This window comes from Amphiprion ocellaris, chromosome 2 (genome assembly GCF_022539595.1).
Source record: "Amphiprion ocellaris isolate individual 3 ecotype Okinawa chromosome 2, ASM2253959v1, whole genome shotgun sequence".
Taxonomy (NCBI): Eukaryota; Metazoa; Chordata; class Actinopteri; family Pomacentridae; genus Amphiprion; species Amphiprion ocellaris.
In genome coordinates this window covers 20,076,870-20,104,758 of record NC_072767.1, presented here as the reverse complement: position 1 = coordinate 20,104,758, position 27,889 = coordinate 20,076,870, and the positions used below count along the sequence as shown (strand labels likewise).

The following is a 27,889-nucleotide window of genomic DNA, read 5'->3' as shown; positions in this document are numbered from 1 at the left end:
CACACGTACACACTGGACAACTCCCCCCTCATAGACCCGCCTTCCCGGTTTAAAGGGCAAGTAGGGAGCACGAAGGATGCCTTCACGATCACGAGCTTAACACCTTAGGCCCACTCTTAGTATCAAAACAACATGTAAATAAATTCATTAATGATACTGCACTGTGGTGAGTAAATATTGTACAGGACCGTAGGCAGGATTTTAAAACACTAAGGTCACAGCAGCCCTCTTGCAACCCAACAACCCCCAGTTCACATTTTTTTTTGAAACTTTCCAACTAGAAATGTCATAAACACAAGTCAGGGAATGAATTTTCTGAAAAGTCTTTTGTAACTTTAACCCTTCTGTTGTCCTCATTTACGGGCACCAAAAAATATTGTTTGCTTGTCTGAAAAAAAATCCGAAAATCAGCAAAAAAAAAATTCCCCAAATTTCTGAAAATTTGCAAAACCTTCAGGAAGAAAATTTCAATAATTCCTTAAAAGTTTCCCTTAAAAGTTTTATTTTTTTTTTAAATCCCCAAATTTGGCAAAAAAAATTCTTGTAAATATTTTCAAAAAAAAATAGTAAAAATGTTCCCAAAAAAATCCTAAAAATATCTAAAGTGATTCCAAATATATCAGTAAAACTTCTAATATTTTCTTTAAGAACATCCACATAAAAATCAACCAAAATCCAGCGAATTTCGCTGGATTTTGTTTGATTTTTTTGTGAATGTTCTTAAGAAACATTTTTAACATTTCTTTTTTCCACCAAAAAATGTTCAAAGATTTCCCAAAAATGTTGAAAATGTGGACATCAGAAGTTTCACTGTGAAAATATATTTTTTTCTACATTTTCAAACTTGAAAACTGGTCAATTTTGACCTGCAGGACAACACAAGGGTTAAAGTAAATTAAAATTTTAAGTCATGCCTCATGTAAGTGGTTCAATGTTACTAAATAGAAATATAAAGGATTCAGTGTTGTGTTTTCAGTGCACAGGATTTTCAACCTTCGCACAATTCTTTAATCATGTCTTCATTTCAAGTTAGAAGAAGAAAAGCACTCGGAGAGCGTAGTACTCCGGCAAGGCTGCTTGGTTGTTGTATAATTTCCGACGGATAAGTCCCGATAAGTCTGCAGCGGTGGATTTGTAGTAGGATCACAATCATATGATTCCGTGGATCTAGACTATAAACTGCATCACTGCCAAAATCTAGTCAAGTGTTCCTTGCCTCATTTCTGACCTTCCCTGAAAATTTCATCCAAATCTGTTTGTCCGTTTTTGAGTAATGCTGCACACAGACAAACAGACAAACGTACACTGATGGTCACATAACTCCACTGCATTCCTTGGTGGAGTAACAGTATTAATCTTGCTATTGCTACCATTCAGCAGATACAGGAGCAAAGCCAAGGGAAGGCCCAGGGTGGCCACCTTTGGTTGTCCCATACAAGTAGTAAAGCCTGTTTTAAAAACTAACTAACTAACCAACTAACTGCTGGCAACTGGGGTGCCAAAATACTGTATAATAACAGAAAGTAACTATCTCATAAAATACAGAATTACCGTAATTATACAATTATAATTTTTCAATTAACACAATTATCTCTTACTGAACAAACAAATCTATGTTAAATTGCAAAACTGTGCTCATTTTCCTATTAGTTATCACTAATTGTATCTAAATTTAGAACTTTGCCTACAGTGTTACACTTGAATTTAACAAACAATATTTGTTAAATTCCTAAAAAGAATTGAATGTCTTGTTATGTAAAACAAAATTAATTTTCTTTGGAAAACAGTTATAGATTGTTCATGTTGTTTTGCATAAGACATTTTGAGATTTTGTTGATATTTTTGTGTATTTCATAAATCAGAAAAACTAGTAAAATAAGAAAAAAGATTTTTTTGTAAAATTACAGATTTAAAAAAGAAAGAAAGAAAAATGACAGTGTAAAGTACTGACCCAGCTTAAAGTTTTGTAAGCATACAGCCATCCCACTTAAGTGTAGCTAAACTACATCCTGCAGTATGCAATATTATCTCTTTAACTTGTGTACTGAAATACAGAAGCAGCAGTTTCCTAATGAGGTGTACATGAAACTTAACATTTAATTCATGTATGAGAAGACCTTCATAAACATAAGGTCAAGTAATGAGCACAGCGACTGCAAGGCTTGTTGTCCAATCATTTCAATGTGAACAGAGTTAACATTTAGAATTCTCAATTAAATGAAACAGTTTAAACTGAATAAAGCTGCCCATAAAATCCTCTGAGTGAAACACCGTGCAATATTGCAACAGTCACTGGGTGAATTTTGCAGGGAGAAAATTGTGAAACAGGCCACTGCTGTTTGCTTGTTGCATCACAATGTGTTTGATCATCTTAAGCAGAACAAAGTTTACTGTCCTCACAACAGCAGGGCATGTGTATGGGTGTGGAAATCGTTTTTCAACAACAATGTGCATATGTATATATTGTATGTATATGCAGAATGTTATATTATGTCTCTACAAGAATATATTCGGAGCAGAGTCAACCTATTCTCAGTTCCTTTAGTTTACAGCATTTGCCAGAGCAGCAATTTATTTACCTGTTCCTATATTACAATTAAATTTTTAAAAAAAAAAATGGTATAATTAAAGGTATGGCAAACTACAACGTAAAAGAAAAAGTCTCACAAGTTAGCTGTTGGCTCACAGCACCAAAGCCCAGCTGCCCCGAGCAGTCGAGTGACACTAAACCTCTGTGTGGGGAAAAGAAGAGCAGACATGGGCTCAGGACATTAAATACAACTCGCATGCCATGTGACATTTAGTTTAGCTGGCTCTGCTGTTTCACTAGAGAAAGTCAAAGGGCAAACAGTGGCCTGAGAGCTATAAATAGTAGGTCAAAACCATACTCAAGTAGAAAGGCCAAGGGCAAATAAAGTTTAGACCTGAGCGCAATGCAAAGGAATGCATTTCACTGCCAATCTGAAACCCCCACATCCACAGACTGTATTAAGAGTCCGGAGACCAATAGTGACACATAGATTTCACGCAGGGCTAACACAGGCTTTAAGTACATTAGGCCATTGATCTCAGTGTGAAAATCAAACTCATTAAGCATTGATATAGTGTGTGTACAGGCCAAAGTCCCTTTGGTTTAAATTAGGTTGCCTTCTAAAAAACTTCTTTTGGTATTTATACTACCGTTCAAAAGTTTGGGGGCTCCCAGGCAATTTCATGTTTTCCATGAAAACTCACACTTTTATTCATGTGCTAACATAATTGCACAAGGGTTTTCTAATCATCAGTTAGCCTTTCAACACCATTAGCTAACACAATGTAGCATTAGAACACAGGAGTGATGGTTGCTGGAAATGTTCCTCTGTATCCCTATGGAGATATTCCATTAAAAATCAGCCATTTCCAGCTGAAATAGTCATTTACCACATTAACAATGTCTAGACTGTATTTCTGATTAATATTATCTTCATTGACAATAACTGCTTTTCTTTCAAAAATAAAGACATTTCTCAGTGATCCCAAACTTTTGAATGGTAGTGTAAATTGTTATATTTCAATAAGAATCAAGTGTAATCTCTATGAAAAACTGTTTTTGGCTTCATCACACAGCAAACAGGAAAGCTGAACTACTATATGTTATGTGCCACATAAATGTCTAAAAATGTTTAATTTTGATTTTGAGACAGCCTTGTCGAAAATAATGTCCACATTATGCTCAATTCACCATTCTTTTTGTTATCTGAATCATTTGCCGTGCAGCTAGAAATCAGGTTTCCTTTCTACCAACAGATAGAACTCCTGTGGCGACTTTCCAGGGAAGATAATTCAAACACCTGCATGTAAACCTGCATGATCACAAGGACTAATGGGCAGAAGGAGACAGCATTTTCAAAGAGATCTTCCTTTATTTTATGCATTCTCTGTTGAAACAAGATGTTGGTGTGTGGCATGAATTCAGAGATACATTCAAGAGTATACATTAACTTGCTATCCATTGACTAAAGTCTGACAGCAACGTTGGTTAAAGTTTTTGGATATACAACTATTGTTACATAAAGTGAGTATTAAAAATAAATTCTTTCCACAGCTGAGAAATATAAAAAGCACAAGAAAACATAAAAAAGTTAGTTTTGTCCTTACATGTTGTGACAAGAACATAAAAAAAAAATGTAACTTTGAGATGTTAATTATTGATACAGAAAAAATTGCAATTTTTACATTCATACAAAATCTATTAAAGTGACAAAGGCACACTCAAGGAAAAGTAAATTGAAAGAAACGGTAATAATAGAAGGAAAATAAATCTTTTCAACAATAACAGAAAAACAGCAACTGTCTCCACTATTAAGCATACCTTGTGTGGTTGTACAAGCCTCTCCAGTTTCTGCTGCTCCCATCAAGCAGAGGGTCTCAGTTCTGACAACTACACACCAATAACAGTTTGACAAGTTGAACTGATTATGCAATGGTCCATTTCAAACTTGTAAGTTACAGTGAAAATATATGTTACATTCATTACAACTGACGTATAACAAGTGCTCTAGTTTACATCCATAATATAATGCCAGTAGACGGAGAACAGGTATGTCCCTTAAATCCTGATGAATATATTTCAGTCCATCAACTTCTATTATAACTAGAATACAACAGGAGTCTATTCTGGAAGTATGGCTCTATATGCTGGGCAGTATGGTCTCCACACAGTTGTAGGTCCAGTCCTGTTTCTCAATAATGGGTAGCACGTGCTGGCATACCTAATGGAAGGCACATATATGTTTGGTTTTAGCATCCAAGACAACACATAATTATTGAGGATCTTAATACTTCTTATTCAATGTGGGCAATTTAACACTGAATTTAATTGTAGAAAAAAAGCTATATTATACTTGTAATATTAATAACGATATTAATAATTGAGCATCATTCTTATGAAGACTTCTTACCATCTTAGTCCTGGCTGGCACTTCTACAGCAAACACAGTCATGCCTCTGCTGCTGCAGCAGTTCCTGCTCTGCTCATTGTTTACATGGACAGTCACTTTCTGGTTAGTCTGCAAAGCAAATAATTCATTTTCTTTACTTCCAATCAGTGAATATACAGAAATTGAAATGACAGACAGAGCCCATATCATAAAAAAGTGTCTTTTAAAAAAATAAAAGGTCATCTGCAGTCTAACCCCCTGAAAACATGGAATAAAACAAATCAACCCAGACACTCTCATGTTAACTAGGTACACTGTTTCTCTTGTTCAGTATTTCTTTTGTACCACCAGGTCATTCTTTCAAAGTAGCTCTTGTTGCTATGAGAATGGATGCCGCCACTGCATATCAATTGCAAATGAACTGAATGTCCCCAGCAACTATAGGCTGTTAACTGTATTAAAACAGATCAACAAACACTTGGGAAATTATATGCTTATCAGGTATATGGACATATACAATACAAGTAACAAACAGTTTGATGCTCTGTACTCTAAACAAACGGCACTTAATATTTAGCAAATGATGACAATTGTCATTCCTTTCAGTTTTTTTTTAACTTGTTTGCGGTAATGTCATGCCATGTGAGTTTAAAAAACAATATTGGACTATCATCGCTCTGAGATTATTGTACAAGGTAAATTAACAGTCATACTTCACCTGGATTATTGCTCACTTCTTCTTTGCAATACAGCTAAACTGAGTATGCTGCTTCATATTATGATGCTGTATGTCCTTGTGGCATATTTCGAATTTCTAAAACAAACTCTATATGCACAGTCAGATAATCACAGAAACACAAAGTCTGTTGTCTACCTTGTTGGCTATGAGGGAGGAGATCCTGTGCTCTCCTCTGTAGGTGTAGATGAAGACATTGTCATGTCCTCTCAGTGCTTTGGCTCCTGTCCTAGCTGTGATGGACTTCTGGAGGGCCTGGTTAAGAAGCTTGGGCCCTGAGTCCGTACTGATTGGCTGAATGGACGGCTGAGTGCCTTCACAGTGCACATCAATCTGGAACGGACAAGCCTGACAAAGTGGGAATGAGGGTTTATTTAGTTAGTTAGGATCGAGTCCGGCTGTGTTTCTCTTGGTGTATATGTGCTGTATGTTCAAGTCAATAGTCAAGTATAAGCTATATTATTCCATAATAATCCATACGTGTTTAGTGGAAAATCAGATGTACAAACCGACCTCTACAAGCTCCAGCATGCGGTTGTATCCCATAGCTTCCAGGGTGACCCACAAATCTGCCGGATCTCCATCTTTCTCTGTGGCCTCCATCAGGTTCAGCTCCATGAACCCCTGGCGCGTCAGCTGGTTCTTTCTCATATCAAAGTTTTCTGCCCACAGAAAAAAAAGCAATGACAGCCATTATGGACCCATTCCTTCCAATTCATTTTACATTTCATATTCATTTTGTGAAAACAACTTTCATGTGGAGATTACCTTTACAAACTGTCCAGGCATCTTTATCGCACTTCTCTCCACTGGTCCTCAGCTCAAAGAAGTTGTACTCCTCCAGGCTGAGCAAACCATTACCATCCAGATCTATCACCTCAAAGATGTCAGACAGCACCTCCCTGTGGCAGAAACACAGCAACACAGAAATGTCACAGCAACCTCAGGCAGGGCGGCTTCAGTTCACTCATCTGTCCTGTTTCCACCCATGTATCAATCCATTCCAAATTCGTTTTCCCTTCCTGCTCCCGTGGTAACAGGAGCTGAAAGCAGGGCAGATTTCTATCCAGGTCTGATGAATCTCAAGCTGGTAAATCACACTCTGCTCTGTGTTTTTATTCTTGTCATGATGGACTGAGGCACACTCACCTAAGCTCCCGAGTGAGGTCTAGTTCTCCAGTGTCAGTCTTGTAGACCAGCTCCACAGATTTATTGGAGAGGCTCTTTTTGCTTCTTTTCTTTAATCTGCAGCCACTGGTGAAGGGAAGCAGGTTGTATGTCCCAGCATTTAGTTCTCCTTTCCACACATACTTCTGTAGGGACAAAGGAGTGGCAAAGTAAATGAAAAGAGCAACGTATATCCTGGAATAGAGTACAATCAAGGGTCAACTTCACTGTATTGGAAATGGTTTCAACTTTTACATTCATGGTCTCCTGGAAGATTGCCAGCATCCAAACATTTTCAGTTGGCATTCACTTTTATATCAACACACTGAAGTCCTGAATTAAGTACCATAGGAACTGATTCAGAATATACATTAATGTATTAATCAATGTGCACCTCTTCACACACACAAACCTACTTCTTTGTCTTTTGACTCAGTAAAACACACTAAAGTTGAGTCTTCTTTGGATTCACCAGCTGACATGACAAAAAGAGCTGTGTCCACTGTCATCCATGATGGAGTCTTATCTGAAAAATAGAGCAAAATCACAAGATTCTGACATTTCACTACTAAATACTACCATATACTATTTTACATCTAACTAGCTAAACATATGCGAGCTTGTGTTATCGTTCTTTCTGACTGTAAAAATGAGACTTAATCAGAACAAAAAGGCTTCCCACAACATACATCAGTCCACTCATTGCTACTGCTTGCTGTAGTTTTATGTATGTATATATTTTAAGTTATCTTCCACTGAGCTGAAAAACAATAAGACTTGATATCACAGAATGTAAAAGATATAAAACGGTAAAAAACTAAATCAGACCTCTTTGTGGTCTTTTATCTCCTGATTTGCGTTCTACAAACTCTAAGTAAAATACCTATTGTTCCACTGTCACTAAAAGCCTATACAACCATACAACTAAAAGAGTGGTGAAGCTTTAGTGCAGCCAGCAGTCAAACGAGATATTAAATAATCAGCCACAACACTGACAGCATTTGCCTGATATTGTGTAAGCCCCCCTTGTGCTGCCAAAGTATTGGTGTGCAACGATGATTGGCTTGGTGGTGCATGTCAACCACATGGATGCCTGAACCCATCCAGCAGAACATTGCATTGCCATGACTTGATCAATGTCATTCACTTCACATGTCAGTGGTTTTAATGTTGTGGCTGATCAATGTGTAACAGAGAAAGTACCAACCGGTTCTGTGACTGAGGCTGAGTGGTTGGATGGTTAGGTAGACGCTGGTTGTCTCAGGTACATGGAGCTGGTACTGCAGAGAGCTGATACTTCCATCATCCTCTAAAAAGAAGCACCCTTTCATGTAACTGTGATGCCACTCCTAGAAGAATGGAAAATATGACTGCTTAATTAAGAGACCCATTACATTCATACAAGCTCATAAAATGTAGCTGATGACAACAATTTAGCTGACTTTGACTTACAAAATACTTATAATACAGTACACCTCGGGAGCGACTCGATAGCTAAGTGGATAGAGCAAATGCAACATGGGAACAAATGCCTTGAGTAGTGAGTCCTAGTTTGAATCCCAGCTGGCCAGATCATTTGCTGCAGATTATTCTCATACTCTCTCCTCCCATTTGTCTGGTTATTGTCCAATGAAGAAATGAATGTCCTCAACAAAGAGCCTTGACAAAAATTGCAGTATTCAGTATGTTTTGTTATGTGTGGTCTCTGCTTGGACACTAAAACCATTGCAACCAATAATTTTGCTGTTTGACTACAAAATGCATTTATTCATTCAACAGAAACCAAAGCTAATTTGCAATTTCTATTAAAAGGGGGACTGATCTTGTGATGGGGGAACTGTGCTTTGCCATGACAAAATGAATTAAGCTGCCAGTCATAACGGTGGAGTAGCTTTCTTAATTAACACACTGTGAATGAACATGAGAACACGTTATACACATGCTAAACCAGCGGAGGGCAGAATTGTCACACTGTGTTCCTGCTGCAGGCTGCAGTAAATCTCCCTCTCGTTCCTGATATGGCAAATTGGACTCCATTTAACTTTGATAAATACAGCCTTTTCAATCTTAAGCCAGTGGTCATTCAAAAATATCAAGAGGCTACTTTGGCAATATTTATGAATCCTAATATTTCTCTCATTTTGAAATCTTGTTGTTCCTTTGTCTGGCAGCCCAACTGAAATGAGGTAGTAATTTGAAATTGAACAGGAACATCAACACAAGGAAGTTTTCCTTCCGCTCATTGGAGACACATTAAACGAAAACACGGTTGCCGTGGACACACAGTAAGAGGGCATTGAGGGCCAAGCGGGTCTGGAATAGGCTATATATCCTTTTAGTGGACAAATAAATCACCAAGTTAAACAAAGAAAGAACCATAAAGACGGAGCATGTCACTCCTTTAGAGAAAAGCCATTTTCTCAAAGTATTTATCTTGGGCTGTGCGAGGCATAAAAGATCAAACCATAACACTTCAGTGGTTTGTCCAGACAATATTAAATGAGGGAAAATGCCATGGGCACCCATCCACTGCTTAAAGACCTCAGAATTAATGCCCCCATAGAGAGAGGGTCAGCCTGCAGACTAATACAGGCGCTGTCATCTGCTCCGGCCACAGGTCTGATTTACGGCTTCACAGAGGGTCGCAGGACACCAAACCAGCTGCAAACACAACCACACACACACAATCACACACCAACACATTTCCACTACAGCTATTGTTTTTTTTAATTTTTTTTAACAGGTTTAACCTAACCATAAAGACAAATGCTAAGAATACATAAGAATAAACGTCATTGCATAGATTTCTATTCATGACAACATAGTTGTATCCCACCAGACGTACATGAACGGATGCCTATACACACACTCACAATGTTACAAAAACACATTCTACCTTCCACCCACCACCTCCCAATTATCAGCCTGTGGCAATATAGGAGCCAATATAGCGAGCAGAACTTCCCTCAGAAGTAATCTCTGGACACACATTTTTTTCCCTTTTTTTTTTAACCTCGATGATGTCTGGCCCTTTCCAATCTCAACGCGGTGCTAGCACCTGAGAGATGGAGCAAGGGGCTGTTATTTTGATATATTTATTTATTTACTTTTTTCCTTGCTGTAAAGCAAACCAGCTGAGGTTAAGCCCAAAAAGAGTGAAAACAAAGAGCATGGGATCAATACTGTGTATATCTATCCACCCCAGGCTAAATTCGCCCATCAAAAACACGGTGTGACAGTCACACTGGGTGAACTGTAGGGCTGTGAGGTTCTTCTTATAATGGAGTGCCCTCACACAAGCTTTCCACTTTGGCAAATGATGCAGTGCTGGTACAAACAGCACTTTAAGATCTTTATGATATAGCATGATCCCTATAGGGCAGAGGATAATAAGCTTGCACTGTAAATCATAGAATGGATCATTAATTTAAAGCATCTCATTGATTGACGTTTTCTGTTAACAAAAGTCATTAAAAACATTACCAGACATGAATTATTAGGATTTTAAAACTGCGCTGATGTTAGAGGGTAAATTAGCATTTGAAAGTGGTTTACAAACTGTTATTCATTGGTTCCTAAAAAATGCCTATATTCACACACCAGTCTGGGAGATTGAGTTTGGAGTCGGGGAACAATTATTCAATTAATCAATTAATCAACTGATAGAAAATTAATTGATTTTGAAATGATTTTGATAATTAAGTAATTATTTTAGTTGTTTAATTGTTCTCTGTTTCCAGGTTTAAACCAAAAAAAGAAAAGCTATTTAAAGATGTCACCAACCTTTGATGGGCAAGTTTTAGACAATTTAAAATACTGAAGGATTCATTGGAAATACAACTGACAGATTAATTAATATTGAAGTTAATCATCAGTTGTAAAGTAAAAATGACTAATGGGGGTTACCTGTAAACCTGGAGGCTCTGGGATTTTGCTGGCCTTCGTGCTGCTGGATGTCACTGTAGTTGAGTTCGACAGCGACGAGCGTCTGCTGCGAGCGGAAGAAGGACGTGAGGATGATCGGCTGTCTAAGAGACACACACCCACTGTCACAAACGTGAAAATTCTGTTTGACAGATAGTAATGTAAACCCCCCAAAAAGTTCAAAGTACATATAACTAAATTTATGAAAAAGTTTGGTTCACAACTAGCTGATTAAGTACAGGTCTATCCTCCCTCCAAACAATAAACACCCTTTCAAAAGAGAGATGAGGAGCACAGCATAATTGACACAGAAATCTGTCTTCTCATAAGTCCATTCCCAAGTTCAAGTGAAGATGGCTACCTTGCATTTGGGCGCTGAGAAAGTGTGATCTCAAGTTCAAGCTCCCCTTAATTAATTACGGAAGCAGCTTAAATCACAAATGACATAAAAGCGGCCATTGAAATCCTTTACCTTGCACAACTTTTTCCTTAAAACACTAATTGAAGCCAGAAAATATCAATTCACTAATGAGGAGTCTGATTGTTTCTAGCCTGGGAAATCAAGATGCAAAGTAATGTGATAGGCTTATAGGCAATTTACCTAACTTTTTAATCTAGAGAATCAAAATGTAGCTCTTGCGTGAATATGGACAAACATGCACTGAAATGTGACCTAACAAAATATATATCTTGAACACTGGAGAAGTGTTTCAGCACTAGTGGTTTTCTGATGCTGGTTTATCAACAAAGCACAATGACACAAACTCTAAATACATAATCAATTCCATCTACTATTTGTGCAAAATCAGCTAAAAAACTACCCATGTACAATACGGTTGAAATGCATTTCTGAATGCAGCACTGGTTTGTACTGACAAATGTAAGACCAAATGAGCAGTCAAAACTGTTTTTGAGCTCCAAGAATAACCCATTCAACATGTGCGATCACGTAGCACCTTGTGTCAGAGCCTTGTTAAAATGTAACGGGTATAAATCAATACATGGGAGAGGCACAATAATGTGATAATCCCGACTACTATCTGGGAGCTCATTTGTTTTTGCAGTGGTGGTCGACTGGGCCTCCTCTCTAATCCCTCATCATCTCCCCAGTGAGAAGTGGTGGAATCCTCCAAATCAATAACATGAACATGGACTGACCACTTAAATCAACCCCATCTATCTTCCCACTGTGGGCCTGTCCCTGGCTCGCTCACCCTGGATCTCAGTTCTTCTCTGCCTTTCTTCAACACTGTGGCTCTAAAGTGAAAAAGTAGAGTTTTACATCCAATTTTATAAAGATAATTGACTAAAGATATACATATTCATCACATCTGTTTTAAAACAGAAATCTGAGTGGATGCAAGCTATAGTAACAAAAACATCGTATGGAACTCTAACTCGAAGGGGATATTTTCTTCAGAGAAGACAGAGCTTTTGTCAATCTCATAATGGCAGAAATGATTACCCAAATCAAAACACTACAGTCTCCTCCCTCCAAACAAGCTGCCCTAATTGCGTGGCTATTATGATGTATGGACTGTCGTAATGAGGTGATTTGTCACAGAGGGAGTGAAAAATCGATCAATAACAGAGCTATTATTTATTCATCAAAACTAATCGGTGAGGCGTATTGGGGCAAACAGTGTATATGGATGTGCATCCAAATACAGGAATCTGGATTATGTCTGCTGTAGCGCTACCACCGGCAGCTACTGTTACATTAAACAGATACAAAATTCAGATGGTCTCCCTTTTGTAAGATCCTTCTAGGAAGCCACATCTCTTACCTTTCTTGAGTGCTGTGTCTGATTCTGTCCGGTGAGTTGCCTCCACTTGAGCCGCTGTTATCCCTGATGATGATGATGACACGGAGCTCTTCGGAGGGCTGTATGATTGACTTCCAAAGTTCTGTCTCTTCAGCTTGCCATCAGCCTCAAGCCTTTCCAAAGCAGCCGTTTGACACTGCTCTACTGTAGACACGAGCAATCTGCAGAACTGACGGCAACAGGAGATCAGTAGCAAGAGGATGATACATGAGCAATGTTTTAGGGCCGCAAAGAAGAGCATGAATGATTCTATTTTGGATGCAGAGACTGTTAAGAATAAGAATATGGCACTGCATAAAGACAGATATAGAGCAAACTGTGAAAGAGATAAAATGTTTATTTTGCACTACTAAGTTTTGCTGATTTGTGTTTTTCATTCATATTCTAAACAAATGAGACATGAGAAAAGATCTTTCCAAAAGTATTTCTACTCGATGCAGGGGACAGTAGACTACACTACCTGTGTACACAACAAATGCGACAGCAGCAGAATAACGATGTTACTTTATAAATGTCTAAACTTACTTCTGCATAGTCCAATTTGCCATCCTTGTTGATGTCAGCTAATGAGAAAATAGCATTCACTTCTTCAGTTGTCATTTTGTCTCCTCTCTGAAGGATTAAACATATTACCTTTAGTTTAAAGAAAACATCAGGACAAAAATAACTACCTTGTCTGAACATGGACAGCTGACTTGTTTTAGTTACTTAATCTGTAGGCAATCCACATCTGTAATAATGTAAATTAGCCAATGCTTAAAAAAAATATGCTGGCTGAAAATGCTACTAAAGCGATCAGTTACATAGCGATCAGAACATGACATGTATTTTTAAAAAAAAATTAGAATATAAAAAGTATAATTAACTTCAAGACAAAAAGAAAATAGTATCCCAAATCTGTCTAATACTAGATGTTTTTGGCTACTCACAGTGGTTAGGGCCTTCTCCAGTTCACTGTGTGTGATGTAGCCATCACCGTTCACATCCATCTTTTTAAAAGCTCTCATCAGCTCACTTTCCTCACTTTTCTTCTCGCACTTGAGAATCTCGCAGAAGTCGTCAAAGTTCAGTTTATATGTTCTAGTAGTCCAGTATTTATTGAGAGTGGCATGAGATGGATTTCTTCCAGCCTGCTGGAGAACTGAATGGGATAAATGGGGGTAAAAACATTAAATAGTAGTGAAGTAAGATGGCAACTAACAACAGTTGGACAAGGACCGTAAATGAAATGTGAATTATTAAAGAGCTAAGAATACACTACAAAGAGATGCTTTATAGCAAACTGTAAAATCTATACTACTAGTAACTCCAACAGCAAACCCCTTAATCCCTAGAGTTCAAGGCTTTGTGTAGAGTTTTATTATAGGATCCCCCAACTTTACCATGAATAAAAAGTTCCAATGCCAACTTTAGAAGAATGCTGTGTATTTTATTGAAATACTCCATGTTTATAATGGGTGCACAGTTACATCTATTAACCCGTTTAATCCCAAATTTTTCCCTGCAAAATAAGTGCATGTATTTTACTCCTTTTACCTCCCTAACACATAATATGTAAACATTTTCTCATTTCATGTTGGTTTTGTTAGTGAAAACGTAGGTTTTATACTCGGCAACAATTGTTACCGGTGGGAAACTGCATAGTCTAAATTTACACAAATTCTTCAGTTTGACCTATTTACCCATTAAAAAAAAGCAAGGATAACACTAATAAGTGTAATATATTATAACTAAGCATGGTTATAAATGTGTTCACAACTTTATGAGATACATAAAGATACCATGGCAATGCATACTGAAGAGAACTAAAATTGACAACATTGCAATTACTGCATTTCACAGTTTCATAAAACAGTGAAATAGCCGTAGAGATAAGAGTAACTATCAGTCAATTTTAACTGGATCTTTTTCAACTGTAGGAATGACTATGATGTAGCACATATCAGTTTGGGGCTCTTTTAAGTCTAGATGATTCAAACCTCTTATGGTTTTAAGCTGTGTAGAAAAAAAACATAACAAATAGGATAAACAGCCAAAGCCTTTTACAAGTAGCACAACACTATGACTATGTATTATGTTAGCGGCAACAAATGTTGCCATGCTTACGTTTACTCTTCTTATGATCAAAAGATGCACGCAGGCATAAAACTCTCATTATATATCAGTAGTAGATCCTTTTAAAAATGTATGTACAAAATATCTCAGTTATATCTGTTAATTAACGTATTTAAATATATTCCCACAAGATATGCCCCACAAGTAGGAGATGTCTTGTGGGATGCAGGAGATGTCTGCCCAACAAGTTTGGGGCAGACATCTCCTTCCATCGGTGCAGGCAGGAAGTAAAGAGGTCTAGTCATGTGACCATTCACTCTAGTTACGTGACATTGATGCAATTTAGAGGAGACAACCTATTCTTTGATTTTAAAACTTGCATTAGCTGTCCAAAGCCAAAACAACACTTTTAGAGAATAAAAATTAAAAGAAAAGTGAGCGGCAACAATTGTTGCCAGTGGGATTAAATGGGTTGAGATTATAGTTAATGACGTGCATGATTTTATATTCCATCCTCAAAATTCAGCATGACTTTTTTGATATTGCTTTAGTTAATGTTAAAGTTCCATGTTACAGGAATCCATTCTAAATAATATTTTCTGCTTTCACTTATTTTTGAACATGAAGGCAGTATGTGCAGATGCAAACGACTGGGTCACTAAACAGTCAATCTTAGTATAAATACTTGTTATTTTTCTATTTATGACCAGCTGAGTCTGTGAATTCATACATTTTCTCTTTGATATATTGCTTCCAGTTAAGCTTAAACATTGTACAGCTGCATGGCTTTCAGCTGTAAATCAGAAAATGTCCTATATCCCTGTAAATTAGCCATGACTAACAGTGGGCCTGGAGCTGAACACTTAATACTCTGTATATAAATATTTGTTTTAACTCACCATTATCCCAACACTTAGTATGTGAGCTGTATGTTACAAAAGCATGAGAATAAATCCTATTTAAGCTCTATCTTTGTTTTAACTTGACAAAGGCAGCTAGCTAGCTAACATATTAGCAAGCTATTTAACACTGTCAGTATAGCTTACCACGACACAACTGCTGTTTTGAAGCGATATTTGTCAAACTAGATCTAAACACAGCTAGGTACGCAGCTCGACATTGCATGTAGAAAGCCTCCTCTTCGTCGGAAGGACGAGGCGACTCCTGAAAAGACATCTTTGGAGGAAGAGATCCACCTGGTTACCGTTAGCTACGTCTCTCCAGCTAAAGAAAATATAAAAACAGACGGCAGACTGATATAGCAGCGAGCAGTGAGCTAAATTCTACTAGTTTTACTTCACTGTCACACCGTAACGACTGTCTGGAAACATGCTAATTCCAGTTTATAGACTCAGATTCGCGTGTGGAACGACATTTGTCACACACCGTTGCTATCTCTTCCCTGTTGCTAGGTAAACAACATCTCAGTGGTGTGCATTAAAAACGACACGGAAGAAACAAACACCAAAAGGTTCCCGTTGCTATTAAAGCTAAAGTGGCGCTGCACAGTACATCTCTGTGTTTACAAAATAAGTATTGTAATGGAATATGTGAATACGGATTTAAAAGGGCTGGGTGCGTTGTCTGAGTCATATCCGCAATAAAGGCATATCCGGAACATGTATGTGACAAGTCATGTTTAACACGAACTGTTTTGAGTGCAGCAAAGGCGCGAGTTTCTGAAACTGGTAGCAAACTTTTCTGACGGCTTCAAACTCAAGAATGCCGTGAGTATTGTTCACTTGTTATTTTAAAGATATAATATTTATTCCTATATTAAAATGTATCGTGTTTAATAGGACCTGAATCTAACTTACTAAAAAATACGAGCAAATAATACTTCTTCTGCAGGGTGGAGCAGTATAACACAACATATAATCTCCACTGACTGTTACCATTACATGTTTGTCAGACTTCCATAACACTATTATACTTGCTCTAAAATTGCCATATTTTGTTGTTTTGTTTTAACGTAAAAATAAAGTTGAGGTCGCAGTGTCAGCAGTAGTTTGTGTCTCTTAATTGTTACCATGATCATTGACAAGAGACACTCTGTGGAGCAGGAGAAAAGGCATTTTGCTGCATGTTTGATGCATATTGCTGCAGGTTCATGCATAGTTTTCTTGTGCTGAACTTCAGAATTTGAATTTTAGATTCATGAAATTTATTCTACTGGAATACTATTAATACACATACATTTAAAATAATGAAGAATAGCTTGGCCATTTTAAACACTTTGCCACTAAATAAAGCAATGCATTGACTCCTAATTGCTTTTCACAGTGTCAGAAGAGCTGTGCACATGGACAAAACCCAGAATGTAAGTAAATGCATGTTTTTATTATTATTATTGTTGTTGTTGTTGTTTTTAAATCAAGTTTAAAGGTTTTACACCAATTTTGTGATCATTCATAGCCAACACACTGTGTGTGTGTGTGTGTGTGTGTGTGTGTGTGTGTGTGTGTGTGTGTGTGTGTGTGTGTGTGTGTGTGTGTGTGTGTGTGTGTGTGTGTGTGTGTGTGTCTGTGTGTCTGTGTGTCTGTGTGTGTCTGTGTGTGTGTGTGTGTGTGTGTGTGTGTGTCTGTGTGTGTGTGTGTGTGTGTGTGTGTGTGTGTGTGCAAATGACTGAATTTAACTTGTTTGCTTAAACTTTGGAAATATTTTGTCTTGTTTGTCATTTCCTCATTTCATCTGTTTTTTTTATTCTTCTTTCTTTCCTGAACAGCATCCAGCATCTGCAATACCAGTCCCTGCAGGAAACTTCCCATTTTTGACTGGAGCTGCAAGTTCTTAAGCAGGTGTGTTGACAAATGTCATTGCAAAATTCTGAAGATATTACCTGTACCATGCCAGTAAGGTATCCAAAACCCCTGAAGCATTACCTACATGCAGAAGCAGGATATTTTTAGCAACATATTAGCCTACGTCCTCTTATTTTCTGTCCAGACCAGTGTAAAAAGCATCCCTGATTTTGCATAGATATATTTGAATGTCTGAACTTGTAAGGAACATTCTGAACAGTTCTCCAGTTCTGGTCAGTTCAGTTTTATTAATTAGTCACCAAACCACAACTTACATTGATCAACCACAGCATGGGGCTGGGGCTGGAGCCGGAGTCTGTCCCAGCTGTCTTGGGATGAGGGCAGGGGACACCCTGGACAGGCCCCCAGTCTATCACAGGGCTACACAGAGATCACACTCACATTCACACCTATGGACAATTTAGAATTATCAATTAACCTCAGCATGTTTTTGGACTGTGGGAGGAAGCTGGATAAAATCCACACATCCACAGGGAGAATACGCAAACTCCATGCAGAAAGATCCCAGGCCCGGACACAAACCGGGGAGCTTCTAGCTGCAAGGCGACAGTGCTAACCACTAAGTCACTGTGCAACCCAGGAACCCAACTATACCTCCTTAAGCAAGGAAAAAGTCCTTTACACAGAGACAGTGATAGAAATCTGCTAAAAATCAATAATATGTTCTTGTCGGCAGGAGATCATAATCTGGGCATGAAATGACTGAACTCTTGAAAATCCCCCGCTACTAGGAACTGTACACGTGTGACTGTGAGCCAGAGCGTTCCTGAGAAAGTGCATTTGTCCTCAGTGACTTTGTTCTGCATAAATGACCATGACTAAAGATTAGGTCTTTTCCCTTAGTTTTTCTCACAAGAACTTTTTAAGATGATGGAAAATTGTACCCTGCACGGTATCAGATGGATTACCTAAATTCATGAGCACCATTCTCTGGCCATCCTTAAAATGACATCTATGCATATTCTGAAACTACATTTTAGAATAGTGCCTGGGTTGTTCTGAATTTTTGGGGACTATTTTGACTGGGACTGTAAATTCAAACCCTACTATGTGCAATGTAATCCTTTCGTGATCTATAATGCAGATCCCTTGTCAGTTCACAAAGCAACAATCACACAGATATAGTGTATGCTGCTTATGCCTCTGTAGTCTAGATTGTGTTTTTAGGGATGTGATCCGTACAGGGCAGACAAGATTAAAGTCACAGCATATTAATAAGAAGTTCCACAGCTGGAAAAGTGAGCACCCAAGTGACAGCTTTTGCATTTCTCATATTTTAGAAGATTATTTTGTATCAATCTTTTAAATTGTAGGCCGCAAATAATTTTTTTTCACTGCCAACTGTCAACATATTAAGAGCCAAAGTCTGTACGAAGCTGAGAGTTACTGAGAACTCCCTTTTATGAGTTGCTATATTTCAGTTGCCACACTCCTGATGGTCATAATGACATATCAGAATTTAATGACAGGAGACACGGAATGACAGAAATCTATCACTGGCCAAATTATAAGTGATTTACATAGCACTAAAAATAGTTGTATAAGAGTCACTTAACACAAGAACCATTTCCTTAGCCAAGGCAGACATTTGGAATCTGGCCCATCCATCAAGACAAGCATTAGTTTTTAATTTTATAGTGCCGTCACTAATGTGTCACATGAGGTGGGTTTACAGTACATTCATAACAATCACTTGATTATGTCATAATAGGGTCATTTGGTTCACACTGGTCATTTAACTTTTAAATTTTAAACTAAATGTCATTTTATTTTGGGGGGGAAAAGTGGAAACCCACAATCCTGAAAAGAAGAAGATACATGTCTAAACCAACAAAATAGAAAGGTACAGCAAAAAGGGAGATGAATAAATAAATTGGAAGTAAGCGATCAAACTAGTAACGAGTTATAGACAAAAAGTCGCACAAATTACTTTTTTTTGCTGTGTATGTGATGTATAATTCTTGTATCTTTTGTTGTAACAAACCATTTTTTAAAATTATATTGATCTTCCACAAATCAGTATACAGTATATTAGGCAATATATAAAACTAGACAATATTAGCAGTTTTTTTTTAGATGTTTAACATTTTTTAGGTTTTAATATGTCAGCCAGTAGAGACTCTTGTGTTTTGACCAGACTGGACTCCTTGTGATCTAAACTGGAACGATGCATTCATCAGGAACAGGAAAGAGCTGGAGGAAATATTCGGGAGGAGGGCTTTTTCTTTGGTCCTAAATCTTTAGAATAGGCGGAAATGTCTCTGTCTCCATCATATCGTCAGATTGAGAGATGATGGTTTTTATTACATACTGAGTTTTCACTTCTGACATGACTTTTCCTTTCAGAATAGCTGCTTGCAGGGCTGTGTGTTATTTCTTAGTGCATTCATTTCCAGTGCTACCTTTCTCCCTTACCTGCTATTTGACTTACGTTTCTGCTTTTTTTCCCTGTATTTAATTAGTCAGCAGAGGGCAGCAGTGAACAAGGACGTTTCTTCTCTACATCTGCAGATTTGAAGACCAGGCTTCAGAGATATAGAGGGCTGAGTAAGTACACAAAGTGTCTTTCACCGTTAAATATGATTGTGTCAGAAAGTCAGTTCAAAACTGAGGTTGAGTAAAAGTTATTTGTTCCATTTTTTTAATGAACTAACTAAAGGTGAAATACATGACACTGGTTGCAATTTATAATGTCTTTGTTGCAGAAATAAGATAAGATAATCATTTTTATTATTTTCGTTTTGGGGAAATTTGCAATGTTGCAGCAGCAACGGGGAAAGTGCAAAATTTAGGTATCTTGGTGGAAAAAAAAATGTAATAAAAAATAGACATAAGTACTGATGATATTGCTGGATATGTAGAAAAAATGATATAGTACAGTGTATGGAGTTGATGTTGCACCAGAGTGAAATATGATGTGTACTCTACTTTTCAAAATGACAGAAAAAAGTTTTGTTTTTTTTAACCAAGGTCAAATTTACTCTATATTTGCTCCGACTTGTAAAATAATTTTAATTACATATTTGTCTTTTGACCATCCAGAGTAGAGTCATCTTGTAAATGATAAAGAGACATCAAGAATCACAGTCAAGATAAAATAAAATTTACCAGGAGAGTATTTAGAGAGTGGCGTCTTCCACTAATTTCTATCTCGCATTTTTCACGATTCAGATCTGTATAAACATTTAATTGTTTTTTTCTTTCTTTGGTCCACCACTAAATCTCCACTAAGTTTCAGAAATTTAGCCTTGAATTTGTTTCACCTGTCTTGCTTTTAGACAAAATGCAGACAATGAAACAGCAGTTCAGACTAACAAAATCTACCACAAAGTATGAGAGGAAACTATCATTTTTTTAACAGTCGTGCTATTATTATTTTATGCCATCAGCCACTTCACATTGCTGGAGTTTTATGAGCTAAATTACTTGGAGATTGAATAATATCACAAGATTTCCCAAAGGTTAAAGCTGCCACGTATTTAAAGATTGGTATAGAAACAGCACTGCACAATTTTGGACTGCTGTGTGTTTCATTACTTGTGAAATTTTATGTTGATTCTCACCTAAAATTATGTGCAGGTTTGTACCTTTTTGAGACCGCTAACCGAGGAACTTGTATTCATATTTTCCATTCACCGCTTAGAATCTAGAATGTTTTTGGTGACACTATTTTTTATTGACAGCCTTCACCAAATGGCTTCATTTAGTCTGTTCTGTCACATCATTTTATCATTATGTCTTTAAAGGACCAAAAGAAGAAAAAAAAGGCCCCAATTGTTTGGCTGACTTTGGGAGAAGAAAGAAAACAAATGCAGTCACGAGGCTATCTGATAACCAACAACATCCCCATACTGTTTCACTGTTTCATTTGCTTCATCCTGCATCTTCTTTGTTATTTAGCATTAACAAAATGAATGCTTGTTTGTGTTGTTCAAACAAACGTATGCTCTGCAACCTTTGGAGGAAAAACAACATTTTGTTATTGTTACACAAACAAGTCAATGACTAGATTTCCTAGGGAGAGAATTAATTTGATTATTTGAGGCACATATTGTGCCTTCAGCAGAGTAGTTCTTGTGATTCAGTCATACAATGGGGACTTGTGGAAAATGAATAGAGGGTATTGTCAGGAAGCAAGCTTGTTTTCCGATAAGGTTGTTAGAAATTATTTTAATTAGTTCCAGTAAGGGAGCCAAACATACACGATACATTGTGGATCCACACCCCAGGAATGTCACATTTTTGTCACATGGCAGCTCTGTGAAATTTATCAGTTTGCATAAACCTCCTTACAACAACAGACTTCATAATGTCAAGGCAGATAGCTGTGGGAGAGAATTGACTCTCTATGTGCATTGATACACACATTTTAAGTAAACAAACTGTTATTGAAAGCTGCTGGAGAGCTTTGGCCTATATCTGCTGGGAGCCTGAAATCCGAACAGATCATGTTGATGGTATCTAGAAGCATGTTTCTGCTCCAGTGTAAAATGTTTGTTCAGATTTCCTGATACGGCCTTTACGCCTCTGTTCCAAGTACTGAATGCAAGGGTGCAAAGTGAAAGAAACCCTTTCGAAAAGGCTGAGTGCTCTACGAGGATGCAGGTTGATATTTCTTGTTTTTCTGTCTTAACATCACCAGTGGAGATACATTCTCATTAACAGTACGTGCGTTACCATATATCTACTTTAAACAGTATTTATGGGCATATACACTGCAGTGAAGAACTAATATACACACTGGGAATATGGATTAGAGTAATTTTCCTGCTACAACAGAGGTTCTCTTGAGGTTCATGATAAAGATTGATTCACAGATCATTGTGATGGACTATTTTCCTCTCATAGACTCAATACTCAATGGATCCAGAGTCAAATTTGGATTGTCTTACATTCACTGGAAAATCGGTGATGGAGGACATCCAACTTAAAGAGAGGGATCATTAGTTCATTTATTTAACCTAACAGCAAAAGCCATTGTGTGTGTGTGTGTGTGTGTGTGTGTGTGTGTGTGTGTATGTGTGTGTGTGTGTGTGTGTGTTTGTGTGTGTTCGTGTGTGTGTGTGTGTGTGTGTGTGTGTGTGTGTGTGTGTGTGTGTGTGTGTGTGTGTGAGTGTGAGTGTGAGTGTGAGTGTGAGTGTGAGTGTGAGTGTGAGTGTGAGTGAGTGTGAGTGTGAGTGTGAGTGTGAGTGTGAGTGTGAGTGTGAGTGTGTGTGTGTGTGTGTGTGTGTGTGTGTGTGTGTGTGTGTGTGAGTGTGAGTGTGAGTGTGAGTGTGAGTGTGTGTGAGTGTGAGTGTGAGTGTGAGTGTGAGTGTGAGTGTGAGTGTGAGTGTGAGTGTGTGTGTGTGTGTGTGTGTGAGTGTGAGTGTGAGTGTGAGTGTGAGTGTGAGCGTGTGAGTGTGAGTGTGAGTGTGAGTGTGAGCGTGTGAGTGTGAGTGTGAGTGTGAGTGTGAGCAGGATTTACAGAAGTCTTTACAGAACTACAGTGGGGCATCTTGCAACATGAATTCAGATGACCAACCAAGTACCCCAGTACCTGAGCAACACTAATATGCCATTAGTTTAGGTCAAAGTGTTTAAAACATATAGAGACACATTCAAAACAGAATATGCGCATACTAATCTTCCTGGTGTAAGAGTTGCACCTTAATTCTGTCTCCTGCATGTCTCCCTAAAAGATGAAGACCATAAGTTTAACTTTTATTTGTTGCTATCTGGCCCTATTTCCTTTGGGATGTGGGAGAATAGTACAACAATAGCCCCAACATTAGAAATAGGTTGAGTGAATGGTGTTGATCATCTCGTTACAATGCACTTTTCTTTAATAGTGTGGATGCTACTTTGATATATACCGCCCAACTGAACATTGTTGCAGACTAAGCACACCACGCCAGATCACAGAAACAGCTCGAGGAACACGACCAAGAGTTCAAACTGCTGACCCAGCCTCCAAATTCTCCAATATGATCGACCATGCCTCGAAACCAGCCCGATCCACCTCACACCACAACCCACAGGACCCAAAGGATCCCCTGCCAATATCCCTTAGCTTGACACCACAGGACACTGCCAAAGTTCCCTTGTGCATGCTCTGATGAGTTAGAGTTGTTTTCCTGAAGCAAGGGGGACCTGTGCAATATTAAGCCAGTGGTTTTAATGTCATGACTGATCATTGTTTATGGCATTATCTTTTATAGCAAGGCTGTGCTGCTTTTGTTCAATGACATTCACTGTAGCCAAAGTTACAGTATAATGATGCATATTAAAACATAGTGTAAGTTTTTTTTATATGAATTCTATTCCTCAAAAGTATATTCACTTTAGACATTTTTTTTTTGGAATCTTGGACTATATATTGTCTGTATGCAGAAGTATGACAAAAGAAACAAATGGGTCTTTTTAGGTACAAAGACGAGCCTCGAGCATCTCCCTCTTGGCAAATCTGATGACTGAATCCACAAGGACATTGAAACCTTAAAGGCCCTTCCTCCTTCTTTCCCTTCTTTGTCTTCTTCTCTCCAGCTTCCTTCTCTCACCCTTTCTTCCCCGTCTTGCCATCCCCCCTTTTCCACCGTACACTGTGACAGTTAAAACTACTTTCCTCAGAGTGAGAGTGCAGCATTAAGAAGCGTTTATGACTGTCCTTTAAGGTTAACAAAAGTTTCAGTAAGCATTCTAAAGAAGTCACTTTCAGTGAGCAATCAGGCTTGGGGCGAGCATAAATCCTCTGGGTATAGTCGCGGCATTACAAATACCCGCAGCGCCTGTATGTGCTGATGACTACAAAATTGAAAAAGAAAGGCCCTAATAATTCTGAGGCAAGTTTCCCTCAGCAGTGTGTATTGATTATTTGTGTGTGGTGAGAGATTTGGAAAATTCAATTAAAGGAGTTGTGCAAAGGATTCATAAATTCAGCCCCTCCAACCCGTATCGAGACATGGTTATGTTCTAAATCAATGCTACACTTCACAATATATTTTCTTAGGAACATAAAAATAAATAACATTTAAACAGTTCTGCTTACTACAGAAACAAATTTTATTTTCTCTGAAGATTTTTAGAAACAGCCAGGTACTGACTTGGGCCCGTCTTCAGAGTGGTAACATATTTTTATTGCAGTTTCTCCCATAAGGAAATCTTATATAATATGAATTTTGAGATGACAAAATGAGGGGAAAGGGTACAGCTCAGCAGTGTAAAAATTGATCAGGCCATAGATGGGGCCACGTTGGGGAAGATTTGTATGTCAGCAGTAATGGGCTGTATTAAAAAGATTCCTTAAGATGTCATAAAAGTGATGGGACGGTGTCGCAGGTCGTGGGCTGCCGGCACAGGCAGCTCCTAGACTCTGGCACATCAATCGTAGGAAGCCTCATGGACAGATGCCACCTACCCACCGGGAGTTTTATGCTTTCTGTTTGGACACATGGTTGCAATTAAAGCAGAGAGTTGTATATTAGATGGTTTTGGTCCAACTGAAGCCGGTGGCCTTCGATCGACACCTTAGATTGCAGAGTATGCAGTCTTTTTAGATGTAATTTCTGATTTAGTAAATGTCCTCACATTTTATCTTAGGTAGCAAAAAATATACATGCATGTGTCTTAGAAATATTAGTATTGCAAGCAAATAAGTCATTTTCATGAAAAAATACAGTGGAGGGTTGGATTTAAGGAGTAATTGGTATCATTAAAGGGTACAGTTTTCAAAGGATGGTATGTATTTCTTGAGATTACTTGTCTTTGTGTGTTTTTTTTGCAACTTTCTGCCACTTGTGTTGCCTTGATTATTGCAAAGCGAAGGTCTCATTTTTAACTGATCTGTAAATGTTTGACCTAAGATTTTATCATTTTTCTTTGTAGGTGGTCTCAGGAGGAGAGATAACTTCTACAACTTTGTGAAAACAATTATGAGCTGAGGTACAGTCATCCTCTTCAACTCTAATTTTGGTTGAAATGTATAAACGTGACAGAAACCCACTGCTCTACGTACATTATAGTCTGTTAACAGATAGCATTGGTTTACGCAAAATCTGCCTCCTGTTAACTCTCTTCTTCATGAACATTCAATCTTGACAGTGACTGCAGTGTGTGTAATATCACTGGGTGCCAGAGGGGTTACAATCATGTTTTCCTCTCCCATATTCCCCAGATTTTTGTTAGCGAGGCATCTCGGCTGTTGACAGCTAATGGAATTGCTCTTCACCTCTTGTGCGTATGATCCCGCGGAGATAAGGCAGGAGATGAATGTGGAATCTGCGCTGTCAGTTGTGAGGCTGAGCTGTCCTGGAAGACGTCATTCATTTGTGGAGGAAGCGCCTGAAACGGTAAGAGCGAATCCTCTGACATGTCAGACCCCGTCTCTGTGCCGGAGCCTCTGTCTGGCAGCTGACAAATGTTGATTCTACATTAACCACAATGCTGCAACGCTGTGCAAATAATGTTCTTTCAGATGGCAACCCTCATCCCCTTTATGGCGAAAACTATGCAATCCTCCCCACCTGTGCAGTTTAACACCTTTTGAAAAGTAAATGTGGGGGGGCAAACTGTCTTACACAACACAGTAGTCTCTTTATTTGGCAGCGCCTGGGAAGGCCGAGGCCTCTCACTGCCCGAGTCGACCTAAGCAACAGCTGGTGTTCACAGCAACATTTCCTATTTCTGCCTAAGGTGGATCGTGTAACTCTCACTTTATCACCCTTAGAGGCCATGTGAAGGACAAAGCCAGCACACCCATAAACAAAACTAATGTTTTGATACAGGCCACTTTGGAGACTGATAGAAGGAACCGTGGTGCTTTGAACGCTCCCCTACCACCCCTGACCAATATAAATAATCTCATACCTCTACAACTTGTTTTCATGAAAGGTTGTTGTCTAAAACTGTGAGCTCTTCTGATCTATACAAGAGTTTTGGTAACCAAGAGGGAAATTTTCCCAATAGTACAAACTTTTAGCTGAGAGGATACAATATTTACACACTCTATGTCTTTCAGTAGTCCTAAAGTCAGAGTCATAGTAACATGATATAAAGCATCCTGGATAGCGATGCAGCAGCTAGGTGGTGACAGAGGCTTTATTTTTACTGTGGCTTAAAACTGGAAAATACAAGCTGTTGTGTACTTATCTGACTTTTTTAAATGTTAAGAGCACGCGAAGTTGACGCTTTTCCACAGACTAAACTTATTAAATGTGATATTTATACACGACTTTACAGCTATAAAACCAAATCTGTCTCTGTACAACAGAGTGGTGTAAACACAGGCACGCAAGACTGTTTGTTGCTGCATTGAGGATTATATTACATTATCACCATCTGTGATTGGGAATATGAATACACATAATGCAGTGTTTTGTTTGTCTGGTTTTATGTATAGTTTTTGAGGTGATGTATGATATATTTCATTTTAAAACTACATCCAACACTAATTTGCACGATGAGTTAATGTTTTGATCTTTTTTTGTATTAATCAATTCCTCCTCTCAAAATAGTGTAAATGTCCATGATAACTTTAGGCAGTCCAGTCCTCAAATCACTTGTTTTGTCCCTCTAACAGAAAAAAAATACCAAACAATATTGGTATGACAATGATATAAATCACAAAGAAGCAGAAGATTCTCACATTTGAGAGGCTCAAACCAAAGAATTTTTAGATTGAAAATCTTGTGCTTGCAAAACAATCTTTTGGTACAAGTTCAATTCAGTGGCTGATCTGCAGTCTTTGATTATTTAGCTAATCTTCCTACTAAAAATTATACCAGAAATGATAGTTTTCAATGTGCTGATTTGTTTACTTGTATTATATTTCTTATCTCATTGGAAAAGTAAATTCTTACTTTCCTTCACATCTTTTCCGATGAACTGTCGTGATGTGTAATAAACATGTATAATAGAAGAGCAAGCCAACGCCTTTCACACAACCTCTAATTGGCCCCTTGTGTTCATGCCCATTGCATTAAGAGTTAACTCAGATCTTGGGCTCCTATTTGTCCCTTCAGCCCATTACTGGCTGCCGGCCCGGAGCCTCAGATGCACAGGAAACCCTCGCTGACCTGATAACATTTATAGTTGTAATGGATTTTTTTATGCCTGTCATTAACTCGCAGAGAGATTGGAGAAAGAAATTGCTTGTACCTTTTTCTGTGGTATTTCAACTTTATAGCATTATGTTCAGATATGTCACCTTCCATCATCTATTTTTAAGGCCTCTCGCGTCACTGGTTTTGTTTTAAATGTACAAGTCTTTTGTGCTGGACCCTTGTAGTATCAAGGACTTGTAATGAATATTTAATGATGTTGAGTAAAAGCTTGGAAAGATATAATTTCTGTCCAATTATTGGCTCTGTCTCTGCCAGACCTTTAGGGGTGATTTAGCAAACTGCTTGGTTAATGTAGACAGTTTATATGAAGCTGCTTTGAATCAGATCATTTAACAATGTGGCA

At 38.0% G+C, this 27,889-nt stretch overlaps 1 protein-coding gene and 1 long non-coding RNA gene across 3 annotated transcripts; one reads left to right on the top strand and one right to left on the bottom strand.

The window, feature by feature from the left end:
• Nucleotides 1–3,882: 3,882 nt before the first annotated feature.
• efcab7 (EF-hand calcium binding domain 7) lies at nt 3,883–16,053 on the bottom strand. Of its 2 annotated transcripts, none has more exons than XM_035952924.2 (13): nt 15,674–16,053; nt 13,502–13,713; nt 13,098–13,184; nt 12,534–12,741; nt 10,729–10,868; nt 8,030–8,171; nt 7,239–7,348; nt 6,805–6,968; nt 6,424–6,557; nt 6,169–6,317; nt 5,794–6,003; nt 4,941–5,048; nt 3,883–4,751 (listed from the first exon to the last, which is right to left on the bottom strand). In XM_035952924.2, the coding sequence occupies exons 1-13, from the start codon at nt 15,801–15,803 to the stop codon at nt 4,671–4,673; spliced, it is 1,875 nt and encodes a 624-aa protein (XP_035808817.2). In that variant the 5' UTR covers nt 15,804–16,053; the 3' UTR covers nt 3,883–4,670. The 2 variants fall into 2 exon arrangements, with proteins under 2 accessions (XP_035808817.2, XP_023136305.2); XM_023280537.3 differs by having other exon boundaries at nt 10,729–10,850.
• Nucleotides 16,054–16,278: 225 nt separating this feature from the next.
• On the top strand, nt 16,279–27,747 carry LOC111575426 (uncharacterized). The gene is made up of 6 exons (XR_002746736.3): nt 16,279–16,354; nt 16,911–16,947; nt 17,353–17,425; nt 19,912–19,996; nt 25,310–25,366; nt 25,599–27,747. It is a non-coding gene; the product is annotated as an uncharacterized LOC111575426 (long non-coding RNA).
• The last annotated feature ends 142 nt before the right edge of the window (nt 27,748–27,889 follow it).